Genomic DNA, 20457 nt, shown 5'->3' with positions numbered 1-20457 from the left:
TGGCCCAAGGCTTGTACAGGGTTGTGTGTGTGGTATGTAGGTCTGCAGACGAGCAACCCAGCCGACCCCCCACCATCACCACCACCACCATCACCTACCCCCAACCCAACCTGAGTGGCCTGTACACGGTTGAACAGCCGTGCTGAAAATCCTGCCGGGGATCAACAACTCTGAACAACACTGTAAAGGCTGCAGGCAGAAAGAACAACTGCGTACAACTGGATGTAAAGCACAGCAGCACAGTAAACTAAGGCTACATTCACCAATACATCTGCGGGAAACACATGTTGGCCACTTCAGGTTTCTCACTGCAACATCAGGGATATGATGCACGTTGTGTGAATTATTTTGAAATGAGTCAGCTGGAAATACAGTTACATTTCACATTACCTAAAGATTGGATTGACATAATTTATTGTTTTATTGGGAGAATATCTTGGATATTGTTGTGATGAAACTATTTGTGCACATGTACAAATGTGAAACAGGCTGTAGGGTACACACATGCACATCCATACATCCAAAAAACTTCTTCAGGTGCTAAATTCAAACACCTAACTGAGGCAAAAATCTGAAAAAAGAGGGAAAAAAACTCCCAGCTTTTTAAATTTTGCAATGTTTCAATCTCACAAAGATCTTCTTTATTTGATGTTCCATAGAGAAAAATTGTAGACTCGAACTGTTTACCCCATGTACCACGTGTATATATCACGTCTTGTTATCAAAGAGAGAGCTAGAAAGATAACTAGTAGCAGCATATAATAGCTAACTCATGTTTCATAAAACAAGAACCCTGTGTAATTACAGTCACTGATGGTTATGTGTTATTTACTGAGGTCAGTTATTTCTCTGAGAAACCATAAGCACAGAGCTGGTGGGATACACAAGAGCCACAATAAAGGTTGTAGTGCCAGGAATATTATTTTAAAACCTGTATTGCGTCCATGTTTCCTTGCAAGCGGCCAACTCCTTCCCTGCCTTTCTTAGCACAATACCACCACCCTGAATAGCTTTACACCAGGGGGGTTCAATCCTGCTCCCAGAGGGCCACTGCCCTGCTCTAACACACCTGAGTCTAACGATTATCAAACCTGTACAAGCTTCAGCTGCTTGATAACGAGCAGAGCTTTAGACTCAGGTGTGTTGGCGCAGGGAGAAACCTAAAACATGCTTTACACCATTGGCGACATAAACAAAACAGGGACGCATTTCTAAAGTTTTAACCATTTTAAAATAATTCTTAGGACACTGAACTGTACAGCTTTCAAACATTACATCTATGCCAACGGCCCAGTAGACTCACGTGTTGAGGTTAAGTCGAGCATGTCGGTGAAAGTCCTAAAAGTTGTAGTTGTCAGACTGAACGCGCAGTGAACTTTAGAGGCTACACTACTGCATGTAAAGGCAGAGCAAACTGAGGAGAGGTTGCGTACTAGCAAATTGAATAATTTAATCTGCTTGACTTTGAAATGCATGCTTATCCTGAGGCTTTATGACTTCAATTATAAAAAGGCACAGAGCTAAGAAAAGGAGGAAATAACACCTGGAGTTCCTGGTAAGTTTTGAACTGAGCTATCACACAAACCCAACACTGAAACTTTCAATACACGTTTTGTTGGTACATTATAGCACAAAGTGAAAACTGGCCTTGTGTCTAGTCTGAATTCACCTTAACAGAGCAACAAAAGCAAGTGTAAAGTCACAGACATGCCAATCGAACAAAGTCTGAGCCCGCCCACGCAGTCCTGAGAAGAGTTCTGATCAGGAGGCAGATGAAAACAGCTGTGTGGGTGGACCCTGGCTGTGTCGGGCATATGGAGGATTATTCCCACACCTGGCTAATAATTGATAAAAATAACACGAATCACATATCAACCTGCTGTTACCATTGGCTACTCAGAGCTTCGAGCGTGTCCCACTGCTGCCTATAAAATAAACTTCTCTGTTGTTGTGGCCTCAAAATGCAAATTATTACAAAGTCTGGAGCAAATTGCATATTCCTTTTCTCTCTGCTGAATTCTTTTAATTGTTACTACCTACCGTTTAACCATTGTAATTGCTCGCACTAATTGTAAAAGTTGTACACCTATTGCCTTTGCGAAATCACTCGTAAAGACAGAGCACTTAAATCGCTGTTTGCACTAACTTATAGGAGGTAAACAGCAGGAGGCCAAACCGTTTTGTGCCACAATGGGAAAGTGAGTTAGGGAGAGAAGAAGCTTTTTTGTATGTATCATAAAATGACTGTGAGACACATGCTGTCTTTTATGAGGTAGGAAAAATATAAAAGATGGAAATGCATGTAACATTCTGCACATTTTTTTACCACAAAGCTGCAATATCAGCAAATTCACATGTTTGGAACCCCAACTTGAGAATGAATTACAGCTGAACACATTTACCACATCAGTGCATACAGAAAAGTTTTCATTCATCTGTTCCTGTGTAGAGAGATATTCCTCTTCTTCACAATTCACATTGTGATTCAGGCTGATAAATTATTGTGTAACCTGATCAAGTGTAGCTATAAAACAGGCTTGATAGCTGTATTCAAAGACATTTTCTGAGACCTAATGGGTGAATGAAACCTGACATGAAAGAATTCCACCCATCGCCTAAACAGGGTGAAGGAATTCAATGAGTTTTCAGGGAACTTCCACCCAGCAGGACGCAGAATCCCAACGCTGCAACAACTGCAGCAGCTTTGAAGCTCAGACATATTCCATATTCTCTCTCAACCTCTGTCTCGCACTCTTACACACACTTTCAAATACTCAAACGGAGTGACGAATGAGCAGTCAGTGGATCATTGATCTTGTACAATACTTGGATCATTCATGTATTCATGAATCACTTAAACCTCAGCTAATAAAGAGTGTGTTCACTGTTCTACATTAAAATTAATTTGTCCAATTAAGAAGTAAAAGAAAAGAGGAAAGCAGTCACTATCTGTAACATGTAGGAGATGTGTCACTGTATTATAATAGCAATAGTAATTTCTTTACAATGGTGCTATAAATGAATAAGTTACGAATTCACCACCATGTTGGTTTTACTGCAGAAACATGCAGTCATGGTGGAGTGGTGTCAAAGAGCTTCTTCTCTCTACAAAGAGCCTGCAGACACGCTTGCGGCTCTGCAAGCATGTACTTTGGCAAAGCTACAGTTTGAGCTGATAGGGAGCATCCCATCATGCTCACTATGACAATGCATGATGTCCAGCAGGTATAATGTTTGACAATGTTCAACATCTTTGTTTAGCAACTCAACATGCTTACTGGCAAAAGAGATAAGGGAAATTATATGAATGTATAAATTTTAAAACAGCAAAATTAACCTAATGGTGATACTAGAGGAACATTTGCTGGCTTATTGGTATCTACCCTTTAGGCACCATCAATGTCCAATCCATGCAATTGTTGATGTTGAGTTATTATGTCTGAACCAAAGTGGTGGACCGACTAACCCAGCGACAGGCCAACACTGCCATCCTCAGAGCCATGCCGCACTTGATAAAGGTTTTGTAAGCCATGTTATACCCTGCCAATCAGGGTATGTTCTCAACCAGGAAAGGTACTCAAAAGTTAGGTTGTGTGGTTCATAGATGCTCAACGTAGATTTGCAAAAACCTGCAAAAACTCTTGCAAGACTTGCTTCTCGATGACATATACTCACCATAACCACTCAAGACCAATGCCTAACATAAACTAGGATAAACCTTAACCACCTCGAAAGACTTTTGCAAATCTTTGGTTAGCATCTGGATATGACCCAAAAAACAACTATCTGAAACCAGCATTCATTTGAATGAATATCATTATTTCTGTTTTCAGGGCCTTTTACCTCCACAAAGACCCTGAGAAAAGCAACAAAAGGCGAAAGATGCAAAATCATGACCTTAAATCTAGTGAAGTGACATGAGCTGAAACACAAACACAAATGTTAATGAACTATCACTGCTCTTTGAAGAGGAATGGTCAGTTTACTATTTGAAGATCTGAAAGGGAAATTCCTCCCAAAATCAAAACAATCTGAAAACACCCTTATATAGTAGTTATGCTGCTTGTTAGCAGCCAATTGCTCATTTACCCACACAACACCAATAATCACGCTCTGGTTTGACAAAAATATCCAGCTCATTAGTTTCTAGATATAGGATTGTCCTCACCAGCTAATAACTGTGTGTTGCTCATTTGTAATTTGTTCCATGGTTAGTACAAAAATATTGACTGGTGCTGCTCCAAAGCACCTATATTGGACAGCAATCACTGCTGCCACAAGTGACAGTTGGATAATGGCACATCAAATGTCCCTTGATTTCCCAAGATTGACTTTAGTTGGTTTCTTAGTAGACGCTATCATTAGGTTATTGACCAATCGAGTTGAATGAGATCACAAACAGGAGGCAACAGTCTCCTGGTGAGGCACAGTGTATTTGATTCTGAAATGCTAAAAGGTGTACACAAGTAAGAGAAAAAAAAGACAGAAAAATGTATTTTCAGTCATACAGCAGTATCTATCTAACGTCTGTCAACATTAGGCACCATAAGCTAGTGGTCATACCAGACCAAGTTGGGCTGAACTGACAAAACCCCGGAGCCTCAATCAATTTCAAATGTCTTCAGTGACAGTGAGTTATTATTGTACTATATTTGATTTTCCATGTGACTAGATGTTTACACGTGTCCTGGGTGTTGAACTGCATATACATGAGAAGCAAAATTAAATTTCCTTTCAGTTATCTTTCCTTTTCTCCCGCCTACTCTCTTTTATTTTGTTGGTAACATAATCTGTGTTTAAACATTGATAATGTTAAACAAAATGACCATCTCTCCAATGAAATCCGATACAGAGTATATCCAAATGTGTAATCGTTTGTCCAGCCTGTGTTTGGAATCTGATGCATTTAATTGATGAACCTTTGAGAGCAGTTAGAACTAAAATGTACATAATTTACAAAGGTTCACAATTGTTTCTCATATCCACTTTAATGAAATGACAAAAAAGCTGATTTAGATTCCTCTGAATTCAATCTAATTTGTTTGAGGTAGAATTCCATGGCAGACTCATAAGAAAGGGTAGCTCTCATTTGTAAATGAACACAATTTAACTTTTTTAAAGTTGCAAATGACAGATGAGTCAGATTTAGATACCTAAGGAAAGAATGACCCAGTTAACCTCAAGAGAAGCTGTGAACGGACAACTGTTCAGTGATAACCGTAGTGCTCATAAGAGAGGGAAGCTTTGTTAGTGCAGTACTCATGAGTGAATAGGTGGAGAGGCTTCCAGCCTTAGTATATATAGAAGGAACTGCGTTAATGTAGGAGGGATGTGAAGAAGTGCAGAATGGATCATATAGACTGAGAAAAATACAGAAAGACAGAGAAATATTGACTGAGTTAGACGAGAAGGTGTGTCTGGGGAATGGAGAATATGGGTAGGCGTAGGAATGGGGAGGGGTGGGGGGGTGTTTGTGTGCTCAATATCACGCTCCGTCAAAAGCTGTAATATCTCTTCCATTTCATTAGTTGATACATGAATAGACTTGACATCATCAGCGCCCCCTCGGCTGATTGAAAGAGAAGTGTCTCTACGTAAGAGAACGTCATGGAGTTTCGTGGAACGAGCTTGCAGTTTGTAGCCTCTGATTGTAAAATCTTAAGATGGAGAGCAGGAAAAAAAATAGCAGGATGTTTCCTAAAGTATACAATACCTTTTTATATAGATACATTTCCCGACTTCCAAAATGGATATGAACACACCGCAAACGCATGAGTTTGTCAGTTCACATTATCAGACTTATTAGCATGCATTGATAACACAACTCTACATGTTGTTCACTGTGATAGATTAGTTTTCTCAAGCAAGTTTCAAGTCCCTGCAGTTTTCTTTAAAGGTCCCATATTATGCTAATTTCCAGGTTCATTCTACAGTCTTTTACTCACACTGTCTGTCTGAATATGCCTTTATTCACCCTCTATCTCTATCTGAAACACTCAGCACCTGTCGCTTTTAGCCCCCCCCCACCTGAAAAAGCCAAGTCTCCTCTGACTGGTCAATTTTTTCCCCCATCGACCAACCAATTGCTTAAAGAGTAAGATGAATTTTAGTTGACAAAGATTTTCTTTGGTTGACAAAAGCATTACTTTCTTACAGTATGCAGTATAGTTATAACATCACAACTGTACAGAAGTCCTGTCGGCTCATTTAAAGGCACAGTTTCTGAATACAGGCTGTGTGCATTTTGATACTTTCACAGTATTAATATAGCACCTTGAACTGCTTCATGATCAAAAAAGAAATGGAAATCTAATTTTTTACAATATGGGACCTTTAAGATGTTCAAACTACATCCAACCTGTTGGGACCTGAGCGCCCAGACAGTTAAAGTCATCCCAAATTTTTACTGGGGAGGCCAGTTAAAGACTTGAGTCTCCATCTCAGTGAGGAAATGAGCAGCGGTGGATCCTTACCAGAGCTGACGGTGCCGTCTTTGTTGATAGAGGCCAGGACACAGGGCAGAGGACCACCAGTGCCTTGTTGAACCTTGTTACAGGTCAGCAGTTTGAGCTGCTGCGATGTGACTGCTGGAAAACGATAGAACTGGAAGGTGAAGTAGACGTTGTTGGGCCAATCAGGACCAACCCCTGCCGTCTGTATTCTAGCAAAAGATAGATGTTGATTATTCAGAAAATAATGATCGTTCATAGTGCAATATTAGTAATACAGTAATTCTACATGTAAATAAATGCCTAAGTGATTGATTTATTACCCTGAATATGATCAATTTAACCCTGTGATATTTGTATTATAAAATCTATGCTGGGAGTAGAGTGGTATGCATATTTGAAAATGAATGGTAGAAAATGTCATTAGAAACCTGTAAGAGTAAATCACATTCCAGCTAATGATTTCCCTCAGACACTTCCAGGAATGAAAAAATCAAATATGCATGTCTGTCACGTCCTCCCAGAGCCGCTAATTCAGCTTTACAGCTCCTTCAAAGTAAAACCCAATAATAAAAATGAGGATTAGAACTTAAGGTGGTAAATCACACTTTAAAAGTGGCTATAAATTGGACTTCTGATTGAGTAGGTACAAACTCAGCTCTACACCTTTGATTCATTATAAGTGGATAGCTTGGCTCCTTCTTAAAGCTAAAGCAGCATGAATACTAGTGATCACATTTGTGAAAGATCGGAAATCTGTCTGTCCTTGACGAAAAGTGAGTATAAATAAGGGCTTTTAATGAATATGAATATCAATTCGAAAAAAAAGACATTTGAATATGAAAATAATTATTTGAATGTAAAAAAACAAAACAGTAATACCTTAACCCAAACCTCTCTGTACTCTGTAGTACAAAGTTTGTGTAACGTCCGATTGAATCCATGTGTGAATAGAACAGCTAATTGTCTGGAGAATTCACAGCAAGCAAGTGGGCTTTTTGATAATAGTAATAATCCATTTTATTAGTGTAGTGCCTTAATAGATACTCAAAGGCATTTTTCATAAAAGCATAGACAGAAAAAGTAAATGCAATAAAATATACTAGACTTTATACAACAATGCAACCACCACTGAGAAGGGGAAGGAGGGAAATAGAGTAAAAGCTCCTCCGTTCCCTGTGCAATAACTCACCTTAATTTGCACATATACTGTAAAGTTGTGTGTTATTGTGTTCTGTATATTGTATGCACAAGGAAACATTTTTGTACTTTTCGTTTTTGAACAGTTTCTTTCATTTTTTTGTACTCAGACTGCAAATTAAGTTTCCCATCTGGGATCATAAAGTGACTGAACTCATGTGAACTGGGTGATTTAAAATGTCTAGCTGGAGAGACAACGAAATTCGGCGACTTCCGTCAGTGAAGACCAACGATTACAAGAGACTTGGTTGTTTATGACGAATATACGAACAGGCTACGTGACCGCAGTGTAACCCGTGACAAGTCCTGCCTCCTACATGCTCTAGAGAGAGAGAGAGAGGGAGATTATTTGTAAGGCAAATAATACCTCACATTTGTTATGGAAAATGCCCTATATGTGTGTGTACATTTATTTTAATATTTATTTTTTGTATTGCTCAATTGCTTTGGCAAAGTTAACTCTTGTTTTTCATGCCCATAAAGCCCCCTTGAATTCAACCTCATTGAATTGAATTTGAAATCGAGAGAGAGAGAGAGAGAGAGAGAGAGAGAGAGAGAGAGAGAGAGAGAGAGAGAGAGAGAGAGAGAGAGAGAGAGAGAAAGAGAGAGCGAGAGAGAGAGAGAGAGAGAGAGAGAGAGAGAGAGAGAGAGGGAGACAGAGAGAGAGATCTACTATCTTCAAATTAAGTTCCCCTGTTTATAGGACATGATTCTATTAGCTTATTTTGTAATGTATACAAATGTAGATCTTTTAAAAGACATGTTTATGTTGTAATACATACACCTATACAAGTAGACATAATGTTTTCACAATGTTTTAATATAATTAGGACATGTGTGTTTTTTTGAGGGATAGCCCTAGTATTAATGTGTTTGTATTCTGTTAACACAAAGGGAATCATTTTTATTGTCCTATAGAGGGAAAAAAAAGTATTTGAACCTCCTGGTGTTGTGTGTGCCTTTTCACACAAACACACCCCTCTGAGTGTGATTTAACAAACACACACACACACACACACTCTTCAAACTGCTGATGGCCCACATACAGTCCCGGTGAGCCTGCAAGCACTCATTCAGCAGTGAGCGTATTAAATAATGAGCGAGTTTCAGGATGAGTTTCTTTCTGTTTCCATCTGATGAACAGATTAGTTTTTCAGTCATCGGGTCTTCAATAATGAGGAGGAAAGAAAACGAGCAAGGAGTGCTGGGAGGCCCCCCCACGACCACAGACAGATTTCAAAGTGCAGTCTAATAAGAGTCGTGTGTGACCTCCCAGTCAATCACGTGCTCTGATATTACACTGATCCATCTTTACAGAGGAGCCGGTATTAATATTCATTCTGTAAACAGACAATATTGGTAATTATGGCGCCTAGGTGAGAGCGAGAAATTACACTGCCTATCCACAGGCTCCCCGCCTGCCTAAGTGCTGCTGCTGCTGCTGCTGCTGCCTTAATGCCTGTCAGCCATACCTGTTTGTCATAATTATGAGGTAACCCTCAGCCCACTCCACAGCAAGCTGCAGAGAAACATAATGTATGTTCATGAATGTGCTTTCAGATTGCTTTGAAAAGAAACAGAAGAATCAAATAAAGCTTTTGTACCCTCACAACACATAAAAGTAAAATCCATACTTTCTGTTATGAAAATGTTTGTTTCACTGTCTCCTCCACCTGATAATACAATCGTCTTTTAACATAGCCAGGGGCTTCAAATATTTGCTGTTGTAACCTTACAATATAACAATATTTTTACTACCAAACTTCTTCCAACTGGTCTGCAGAGAGAAGTGATTTGATGTCCAGCCAGAATGGAGTAAACATAGTGATGCTGTGCTGCAGGTATGTTTTTTGCATGATGTGTGCACAAGCAACTACTGCAGTGTGGTTAGTTAAAGTCTGCAAAGCCTGTAAACTGTGATGGAAGTTTACGTAAGACTGTTGGACTTCTTTTTGGCAATGTCACCGGGTCCCCTAACCAGAATCATTCTTTTTATGTTTTATTTATTAATTAATATTTATTTAGTCTTGTGTATTAATATATGTAGCAAAGTATTTCATACACTTTTGTTCATCCGACTTACACACAGCAACATAACCATTAACTGAAAAAAACACTTGCATGTTACAACCACAGTAAACGAAGAGAGTGACAAAGCAAGTCATTTGAAGACGTCACCTTGGGGTCTGGGAAACCGCTGGGGGGGGCATTTTTCACTAATATCTAACATTTCATAGACTAAAAAACATTAATAGACAATACGACTTTAAAGAGAATATAGTTGCTGCATCACTTTTCAGATGTCTTTTTTGCCTCTAACAAAATGACAGTTGCTTGTTATCGCAGCTTGCTTGGCTGTTTTCCCTTTTCATCATCAATCACCAATCCTTTGCTGCACTGGCATCATCCAGGCTGTCCTCGTTCTCTGTTTGTACATATATTTACAAAAAGGAAAGCAAGTACAATTTGTATGTAATCCACATATTTAGCACTGTAGAAATTACGTCCGCAGATAAGAAGGAAATTAGGGTACGTAGTATATGAGCGCTTAAATTTGTGTAGGGAGGCAGGTCGGGGTGGTGGACGGGTCTCAAAACAAAAACAAAATTCCCCCGTGGGACCGGTGTGAGTGTCCCGAAAGTTCTAAGCCAAACTAAGACCCTGTATCTTATCTTATCCAAGTTGTTTTGTTGCCTGAATATGTTGTATTTTGCAAGATATCAACCTATTGATAAGAATGTGTTGCATCGTAACAGAGCAAAATTGCATTAATCAATACATCAAACATGCAAACAGACAGGCGCTTGTCCTAGAGTAGCTGATGTGTTGAGCTCTGCTACCCTTACAACAACAACCCTTCAGATCTTAAGGTTCATAATTTCCTTGAAAACAGCAAAGCCTTAGCAGTTATGTTATATAAATACATCACAAGGAATGTCTAATAGGAATAAAAGTTTGGAGCCCCCTGAGGTTAATCTACATGAAGTTAATGGCATCTATTATCACAAAGGAAGGGCCAAACAGTTTGATCTAAATATATTAATCCTAACTTAAGACAGAGCAGGTGTGTCTGTTTATATACTGAGAAAATGCCAAAGGAAACCCAGGAAGTCATGGCAGCATGATGGCGAGTCTATGATGAACAACATAGATGTGAGTTGGGTCCATCAAACTGCTGACGGTGCTGATAACAAGAGAGAAGAACACAAAGAGTGATGTTCGTCTCCATCCATCAGCAGCCCTCCACTGTCCGCTCTGACAGGGGGACGCTGGCTCCAGGGTCTCTGTGATGGACCACTGACAAGAGCGTGCTGACGGGAAATGTGTTTATGTGTTTTTCTTGAAGTTGTCTTCAGTTGTGAGCTGTGTCTGGGATGGACTTGACATGTGTGTCGAGGATGACTGGCAGAACTTTATAGCTGCATGTTTTATGTGCATTGAGGTTTTGGATGCAGTTCAAAACGAGGAAAAGAGAAATCTAAAGGCAGGAATGGCGTTGTCATGCATATAGTATGTAGCTATTCCTATACACAGTTACACGGTCAGCAGGTCAGTGTGCAATGACCTGAGTACAATGCTCTCAAATTAATGACTGCAACCAATCTGACATTTCTGGAAACAATTTTTCCCGTATTATTTAAGGAGCATATTATCAATCATGATCTAGAAATGGATCTGGGCCAAATCTTTACTGATCTCTCTGTCAAAAGCATATAAACTGTGCAGTGTGTAAGGGTTAGGAGATAAAGTTATAGTATCTTATTTCTTTTCTATACTTCATCTGTCTTGTAGGCTGTTTTCATGTTGAGAGATAGTTGTGGGCTGTGTTATAAAAGATGTCCCTGCCAGAGCGTTTGCAGATGGTGTTTGCGAGTGTGCAAACGAGACGCTAGCTTGTGAAGACGCTACTCAGACCACCACACCATTCCAACCCATGGCCACCTGCACTTCTGTTTTTGAGGATCCCTCCGACAACAACCTAAAGTGAACAAGTAATACGATGTAACTCACCAATCCCGAGAGCCGAGACCAGTGCTGGCGTTGCCTTCTGAGAGGAACAAGCTATGTGACTAGGCTAAGAATTGCCTGCTATCTGGTAAGTGAACCACCTCAATATACTCTCTGGTGTTTTGAAAGCAGCCTTAATATGTTTTTTTCCTTGTTTTTCCTATCACTCCAGGTTAGGACTAGTGATAAGAGCCATAACTGTAAACCCCTAGACCAAACTAGTTTGTAACATCAGTCAACAGTAACACTGTCACCCAGCACTACAGGCCTCACCTGGTAAACGCCAGGAACTGGAACACCAGCAGGTTGTCCTGTAGAGGATCCGCCTCTTCGCGCTGAGGGTCAAAGGCCACAGGCTCCGTGGGGTCCAGGACATCCGCCACCTGGCCACTGCAGTCCACAATGTCGGGGAAGCCAGCGGAGAAGAGGTGGGCCAGTGAGCTCCTGGAGCTGACTGAGCAGGAACTAGAGGAGAAGGGTTAAATCAGAGGAAGATTCCAAAACCATTGCTGCACATGGAAAATGGCGTTCCTGATGCTTTACGAGCAGCAGGAGGTAATGTGTTCAGCTTGGGATGCACCGGCCTCACTGCAGTGATTTGTGATTGTAAATGAGGCAGAACATTTTTTTGGATCTCACTGTGCTGTTTCATCATTTCAGACCCAGTTTATCTTGAATCAGTTCCATTGTGACTCAAGATGTTTTTCTCTCAGGAGATAACTTAAACCTGCATTTCAATATCCGGCTGGACTTAACAAAACTGCAGTGGAACAATGATCAGACAGCATGAGGATGTCAGCAATATCTGTTAAGCGACAGCACCACGAGGATGCTTCCAGGGGAGAGAGAGCAGTGCCAAAGCGGTCCCTCAGGATTTTCAAACATAATTGGCAGTTATCTCTAATCATAGTGGCCACCTGTTTTTCTGCAACTGTGGTAACATTCATAACTTCTACTTTCAACGCTGACACCAAACACTCTGTTTGACAAACACAGTGCACAGATGGCTGGCTAAACTGCAAGCACAGGGAAATAAAGGATAATATTATCAGAACAGTAACGCTGCCTATGTCCAAGAGGTAAACAGTTGAGCCCAAAGAACGACGCCTTCATCAAACTAATTAAGAAGATTTTACTCTGCGGCTGTGTCAATTTCATGCTCTTAAAGTTATATCTTCATTTAGTGGATTAATATTCAAGCCATCATTTTTTATTTCAAAGGGGGCTCGATCAGATATGCATGGAAACTTCAATTAAACTTCTTTAGACTTCATTGTTCTTTTCAGAGAAGTGGGTCATTCCACACTCAAAACAGTCAGAAAGATGTTTTGGCTGCGAGTGAAGAGGCAGAAATGTTTCAGCCCACTGAACCGAACAGCATCTTGTCTGTATCCAAACTCTGGGATTGTTTGGATGCCAGCTGCTTATTTACAGACTCTCTGTGTTAATGCAAAGCCTTGTATCTGAGTTACTGTGCCCATTATTTGCAGGGCTGACTTTCTCATTCCTCCACAGACCTGACTTCTTTAGTGCTGCCATTAAGATCGCTTCTCCAAACTCTGTAAAATGTGAGCTCATTGCATTGAGTAACACTAAATCAAAGTCAAAAGCTCTTCCTTACAGCTGCATCTAATAATGAATGTTCACAGAAACAAACAATGCTGAGACCATCCTAAGTGGGATGTAAAGTCTAACAAAACGATTGCTTTTAATTGGCTCTGAGCTGAATCCACCTGCATACTACAACACTCTATACCACCCAGTAAACACATGCTGCCAATTAATGAGCCGATCGATATCCCTCTGTAGATAGCAAGACAATGAACTATTGTGGTAACAAAGTACTCTGTCCCACAGCGATGGGCCAGATAAAACAGAGGCTTCATTCAATAATGTCTCCTGTCAAACAGGAGTATCACTCATGTCACCCTGCTGTGCTGCAATGGCAAGGTTAGCCACACCACAAACTGTAGTGATGTGATCATCAAATACAATACAACATAATATTAATGTGAGAAAATGTCAAGGTGAAATCATAGTGGCTTTACATATCTGGAATACAAAACAGTGTCCTTTTTGCACTAAAGTGCTGACAATTCTATTATCATATTATACTGGCTAGTGATTACCGTTTCACACATAACAGCTGGCCTCTTTATTGCAATTCATATTCCACAGCTGATGCCAGCACCAACATACATGAAGTGCTATTTCGCTCCCTTCTCGTACAGGATTAGCAAGAGTTTGGGTTAAGAGCGCATGATCTCACATACTCAAGTTAGTTCAATTGGGATGAACAGATGTCAGTAAAAATTGTCCTGGATTACAAGAAGTTGTCCAAAACCCTGAGTCCTGTCCGGTTTGTCCTGACAATTAGTCTAAACCCGAGTTTTGATTAGTTATAGCCAATTAAAACATTGAATACTGGTTGTTGCAAAACAATATTTTTGTGTTGCTCAGACTGGCACTGTATGTAGCTTACAGTACATAACGTTGTTGTATTAAAACCTTAAGATGTGACAGGCACTGCACTGTTTAAATTAATAAAATAAATTAGATTTTATGTAACAGATAATGATGTATACACCTAAAGCCATATCTCCTAATGACAGACAGTTGACTTCATGTTCATAAACTAAATAATACATTTAATGTTTTGACTTTCACATGTTTTACTGTTTGTTGACACTGAACTTTGACCACGCAACTATTACTGAATGTTAGAATTTTTTGGTTTCAGACACTTTCATTGCCCATGCCTAACCGAGGGGGCTCACCTGGGCACGTTCATCCCCAGGGTGATGACAGGGGCATGGACAGGGGTGAAGGGCAGCTCATGAAGTTGGTCTCCTTCATCCTGAGCTGAGGGTGACGCATCCCCTTCCCGCTTGAGGTCCATCTCCAGGTGGGCGATGTTGCTGACACCTGAGTAGGCCTGCACCCAAGCGGGATAAAACAGATAGAGGAAATGATCAGCCAGTAACTGATATATGATTTTAAAATGGCTAAATAAAACACTTAGTCTTTAGTTGAAATCTATAAAGAGGCTCAAGAGAAGGTATGTCCATGTTTGAGACGCACAGAGTGAACAAAGAAAAGGGAGAGGCAACAACATGAATGACTGCACTGTAGTACCGTAGTACAGTCACAGGAAGAAAGGGACTGATTTGCAGCTGGATGCATAGAAATTAAATGGACAATACAACTGCATCATTCGAACAAAGCGACACAACATTAAGACAGACATCTTGTAGTGGAGTTAGAATTAGTAGCCACGCTGACAGCAGCATTACAATTCTTCAGCATACAATAGTCATGTCTGTTCTACATTTGCTCAGCCCTTGAATGTCTGCCATGATTCTGAGAGCCCATCTGTAATTTACAAGGCGTTAAATAGCCTTGTCAATCAACATACAAACATAGGTTTAGCTGCCAATACTTTTCAGCTTTTCTAGATTATAATTTAGTTGGAACAAAAAATTGTGAATGGACATTTTGGGCAGCCATGAATCAACAGGATGACGTGAATTTCTGCTGTTCTTATTTCAAAGTGAGTTATGAAAAAAACAGGAGAAGACTGAGGGTGGATGTGTGACTTTATCTCGTCAATCACTCACAAGCTGCTTTGCCAATTACAATTCATTAATTAGATTATGTTGGTTTGAATTTTGAGATTGCGTCCTGGATGTAACTATTTTATAACACTGGATTTGACCTGTTTTTGTGTCCCTTGTTCTGTGTCCCTGCAAAGACCTCTATGACACTCCTGTTTGTAAATGCTCCATAAATAAAGTTGACATGAAGACAATTCATCACCGAGAGAAATGCTCTCAAGCTATCGCAGGGCTGAATATCTGGGATAGATTGTAAAGTGATGCATCAGTTCAGACGGTGCGACCTTTAGAACAAACACTATAAGGTATGCAAGTCCAAACCAGGCTTTTACATACAGCAACATACTGCACTATGTAACACTGTCATTTGTATGATATATTGTTTGTTAGCAGATCACATGAAAAGACCAAAACCAGTTTCAAGAAATACCTAGTTTCATTAATATATATCTAATAGTAAGAAATAGTGTATCTGTTGCTGACTATTTTCAGCAGTGGATTAACACACATGTCCTGCATGAGTGTGTGTTTCTGGCAGCAGGACGGTGTATGTGGGATTGACTTTAACATAAATAGTGTGTGTGTTTATCGTAATGAAGGAAAATGTCACCCAGTACAACATTATGGCTCACTGATGTTTTTAATAGTTTTTGGACGACAACAATGAGACATGTCAGGCTTTGATACACAGAAAGCACTTGTTTGTTGGATCAGTACGTTGGTTTGTGTCATGGGATTGGTTGGCAATAAGAAAACCATTAGAAATAACAAACAACCTTTGTTAGCACTAATGAATATTTGCTTGGGTTTGAAAAAAGCTTTTCTTTCAAGGACAATACTGCTTTCACAAAATTAGAATCAAATTACATCATTCTATCCTAGAAACTTCCAAGGACTCATAAAGTAAAGTGTTTACTTGATGATGTACAATACTATAAAACAATTAGGGCCATTACTGCTGTTAGAACAAGCTCAAATGTGGACAGTGAATTTTCCTATTTGTATTCAGGTAAAAGCAAACCTGGCCTGAACTAACAACTCCATGTTTCATTTTAACTTTCATTTTTGCTTCTTTCTCCCTCACAGCATCAGCTGTCTAAGAAAAGAAAAAGAATTGTTAATGCCTGTGAATCAATTCAACATTTTTTAATGTTTTGTGGCAAACATTAATCCCCTTTGTTGTCACTGAGAGACACGCAGCTGGAGGGGTATTAGCACAGATAATTAGCTAAGGAGTGCTAATGGTGTCATTTCCCAGTCAAGTGTTTTTCTACTATTTGATACATGTGCATGGTTCAGTTGGCCTATCAGAGGACATGCGTGGCTGTGCATTATTGCATCAAACATGCTGGTAACCTCGACCAAAGTCATGCCGCAACAAATACATCCATGTTCTCCTCTGATCAAACAGCCTGTGGTATAATAATCTAGAAAGATGCAAAAGCATGCTGGAGAACCCTGAGCGAGTTTAAAAGGCTCAAAGTAATGGCTTCATACTGCATGTGAACCTGCTGTGTGATGACATAGGAGCAACTGATATTTATAGGCAGGTGTGTTGAGGTTATGGACAAGGACAAATAAAGGTTTAAACAATAAAATCTGGAAGCTGATTAAATTACTCAATATATGCACGACGGATGTCACAAAAACTCTCTTAGAGTATCATAACTGGAAACTAATGGCAGCCGAGGGACTAGGGCATTATAATGCATCATGCTTTAATGTTGACAGTGTTCTTCAGTTTCCAAGCATTGCACAGAATCAGCTGCGCACTGCTTTGTTGAAACAAGCAACTGTCAGTTGAATCTAGCGGAAATGGATGTGACCCTTATTAAAGCGAGTTTATGCAGCCATTGAAAGAAGAAATGCCACATTAATTTGTTTATTATAAGAAGTTGAATTCATAAGCAAAAACACACACCCATCCTCAATTAAATACATACAGGGCTTTTGCAGCTCCAGCCTTACTTGGTCTGTTATGATCAGTAGCTTTATGGTAGTTAATGTAAGCAAACATAAGATAAGTATTAGTAAATGCACTATTAATGAGTGAGACTCTTCTCTAATTGTCCCACTGTTACAAAGTGTTTTAGCATGTACTATTATGCCATTTCTTGTGGCAACAGCTGTTGCAAACTATATAATAATGTGCCTCTCATTTGTCCAGGTCATCGTTATTCCCAAACCCATTTCAGTCAAAAGCAATTGAACTTTGTTATTTGTCTAGGAAGACGTTTCACCTCTCATCCGAGAGGCTTCATCAGTTCATGTATGCATCAGACCAGGCTGGGACTGGCCACCTGGGAACAGTCCTGAGGCTGGGACCAATCCCAGCCTGGTCAGATGCGTGTATGAACTGATGAAGCCTCTTGGATGAGAGGTGAAACGTCTTCCTAGACAAATAAACCAAGTCAAGTTGCTTTTGACTGAAATTGCTTTGGGGATATATAATACTGTGTAAATAATGAAGAGTAACTCTCTGAGCTCTCGGTTTATATTATCTGCATCCTCAAGTGAACAAGCTGTTCCTGGCTAAGAAGCAAAACCGTCCAGTATTTCCCCCTCTCACAACATGGGGCATAAAAAGATAAAATGACTAAGAACATTAATGTCCTTTATAACAAAGTAACACAATATGCTAACACACAACAGCAGCGCTTTTAATAATTGGTGAATCAGAATAAAACACCCCAGTGTAGAAGTGAGAAGGTTCGATTCTAAATAATTGTATTACATTATCATACACATAATTTTGCAAGTAATTGTGAAGATAATTCACTATTATCTTGGGGTGCTGCAGAGAAGTCAGGACATTAGGTAATATTGAATCAGAGAATTCTGATAGTTGGAAGTCAATTCGTACTGCATGTGCAAATGTAGAGCATGAGGAACAACTGATATGAATGATTATTTCACTTGTTCATGTGTCATATTTAATGGTATAAAGAAAGTGCAATGGTTGAAATGTTACCACAAATGCTCAATGTTTTACTAGCAGTGCAATTTTATATATATGAAACAGTTTTTTTATACAGTATGACTGAGGCAGTCTTTCAAAACCAAATTGAATTGTGTCTTTTTTTAGCCATTTGTGTGTCTGATTATATTGTTATCTCCAATAAGCCTGATCCACAGTTCCTGGATTAGTCCCGCAATATGAATCATAGCTTAAGCTATATGGATTTCCAGCATGAAATATGGGAGAAAACCCATTAAAGCTACTGCTGTCTAGTTAGAATATGAGCAAAGTCCTTCTTAGCGGTGCTGAGGCGTAAAAGCAGGTGGACTGGCCAGTGCAGCTCTGAAAAAGCCTCACAAGTCACTGTGATAATAAACAAGACTGACGAAAACTTAAAAAAAGAAGGCGTATGAAGAAATGGAACAATAATTTACTGTATACACGTGGAAAGTTCCATGACATCTTTTAGACAAACTACTGATACTGAATTACAGTTACTGTAAGAACGAATAGACTCACAGACTGAATCCAAATATCCAGACTTCCCTGAACTTGTAGACTCACAGACTCATGCCCAGAGCGCCAAGGGCTATCCTAATGCACAATTCATAATATCTGCAACGACCTCAAGTACACTTTCTGCTGACTTCCAGAGAGTCTACTACAGTATCGGACCGACTGTCAGTGGTACAGGGGGACATTGGCAACATTACTTTTGTTTAAATTTGTTTGTCTCTTTGCCTTTGTTGATGGAGCATGTATGGCCTATGGAAAAGATACACCCATCAACATTGCGGTAGGAAGTACAGGGATTGTGATGCTTGATACACTAACACAGTCAAAGTTGATGGACAATGTATCCCTGATGTCTATTTTTTTATGTCAAGATGGTAGCCATATTTTTGTTGCTGCTGTTTACATTCCTCCTGATGAAAAAATAAAAGAGATCCACTACAGGAACACGCTACTGATTTTGATTTTCTTGTGTAGCATAAAAGGACTGCAACTGCCTCTTGCTGTGTAGCCCCATGTTGTACAATGACAATAAATAAACCTATAAAGCCACTGAAATGAGTTTCCTTCGCAGGGCATCTAAGTTCACCACAAAGACACAGACAGACATTCAGATGGTGTCTGCAGTAGAACCACTGATTGAAAGGTGCCTGTTGAGGTGGTTTGGGTGTCAGACAAATATGCATAAGGATGAAGGTATTGTAGGTATGGTGGAGATCAAAATAAGAGAACAAAGTATAAATACTTGATTTATTCTGAAATATTGTTGTATTTTATTGTTGAGAATTTCAAAGAATATCAGCTGTGGCTATACCACTGCTGTACTGGCATGTTTGTTTTTTTCTAAATAACTAAGGTACTTCAATAAAAACCCTTATTTTGTGAAGAAAACAGTGAGGAAACTTAGAGAACAGTAACCAGTGTGTCAGAAGTAAAGATTTAAACAATGTTTTCTCAGGGTTATAGGATTAAAAAATGAATAGGAAGTGTAGAGGCCCTTGCTTTGATTGACTTCAGCACATCTGCGTTCACATGACATCACTAGTTTCTCACACTGCTCTGGTTTGATCTTGGTTAATTTTATCTTGCAGTCTCTGCCATAATTTGGTAACTGTAGTGGGTTTCTTAGCCATTACTTTGTCACCAAGAATTTTCCAGAGGTTCTCTATGGGGTTTAGATCTGGACTCTGAGCTGGCCATTTCATTGTTTCAATATTCTTAGCTTTAAGGAACTGCTTAATCTGTTTTGCAGTGTGACAGGGGGCATTGTCTTGCATGTAAATTGTGGGCTGATTGGGACACAATTGCAGTGAAGGTAAAGCATGTTGCCAAAGGAGGTTTACCTAAGCATTTGAATTTACCCTGCCACATAGCTGTACAAGAGGCCCAACTCTTGCTTCAGGAAACATCCCCCAAACCACAACACTTCCTCCTCCAAATTGAACTGACTTCTTTACACACTTTGGATTCAGTCTACCCCCAGTCCTACGCCTAACATAATGTTTCCCATCAGACACAAATAAACTGAACGTACTTTCATCATTGAAGCGCACTCTGGACCAGTTTTCCTCTGTCAACACAACATGATCTTCAGCAAGGGCAAGTCTAGCCTTTTTATTCTTTCTGCTGATGAGAGGTTTGGTTACTGCAGAGGGGGCTTTCAATCCAAAAAGTCTTAAACGGCAAGACAATGTGCCAAGACAGATCCTTGCTC

At 39.7% G+C, this 20457-nt stretch overlaps 1 protein-coding gene across 1 annotated transcript in view; it reads right to left on the bottom strand.

Annotated features, from left to right (window-relative positions):
* nphp4 (nephronophthisis 4) overlaps positions 1–20457 on the bottom strand; it is a gene marked incomplete at both ends in the record, with an annotated part of 169585 nt that overhangs the window by 44870 nt on the left and 104258 nt on the right. The window contains 3 exons of the mRNA XM_083919301.1: positions 6474–6661; positions 11931–12122; positions 14435–14592. Of these exons, the coding sequence (XP_083775427.1) occupies positions 6474–6661; positions 11931–12122; positions 14435–14592 (538 nt within the window). The remainder of the gene's footprint in view (positions 1–6473; positions 6662–11930; positions 12123–14434; positions 14593–20457) is intronic.

Source organism: Echiichthys vipera (assembly GCF_963691815.1).
Source record: "Echiichthys vipera genome assembly, chromosome: 9".
Taxonomy (NCBI): Eukaryota; Metazoa; Chordata; class Actinopteri; order Perciformes; family Trachinidae; genus Echiichthys; species Echiichthys vipera.
This window is presented reverse-complemented; position numbering and strand designations above follow the sequence as displayed.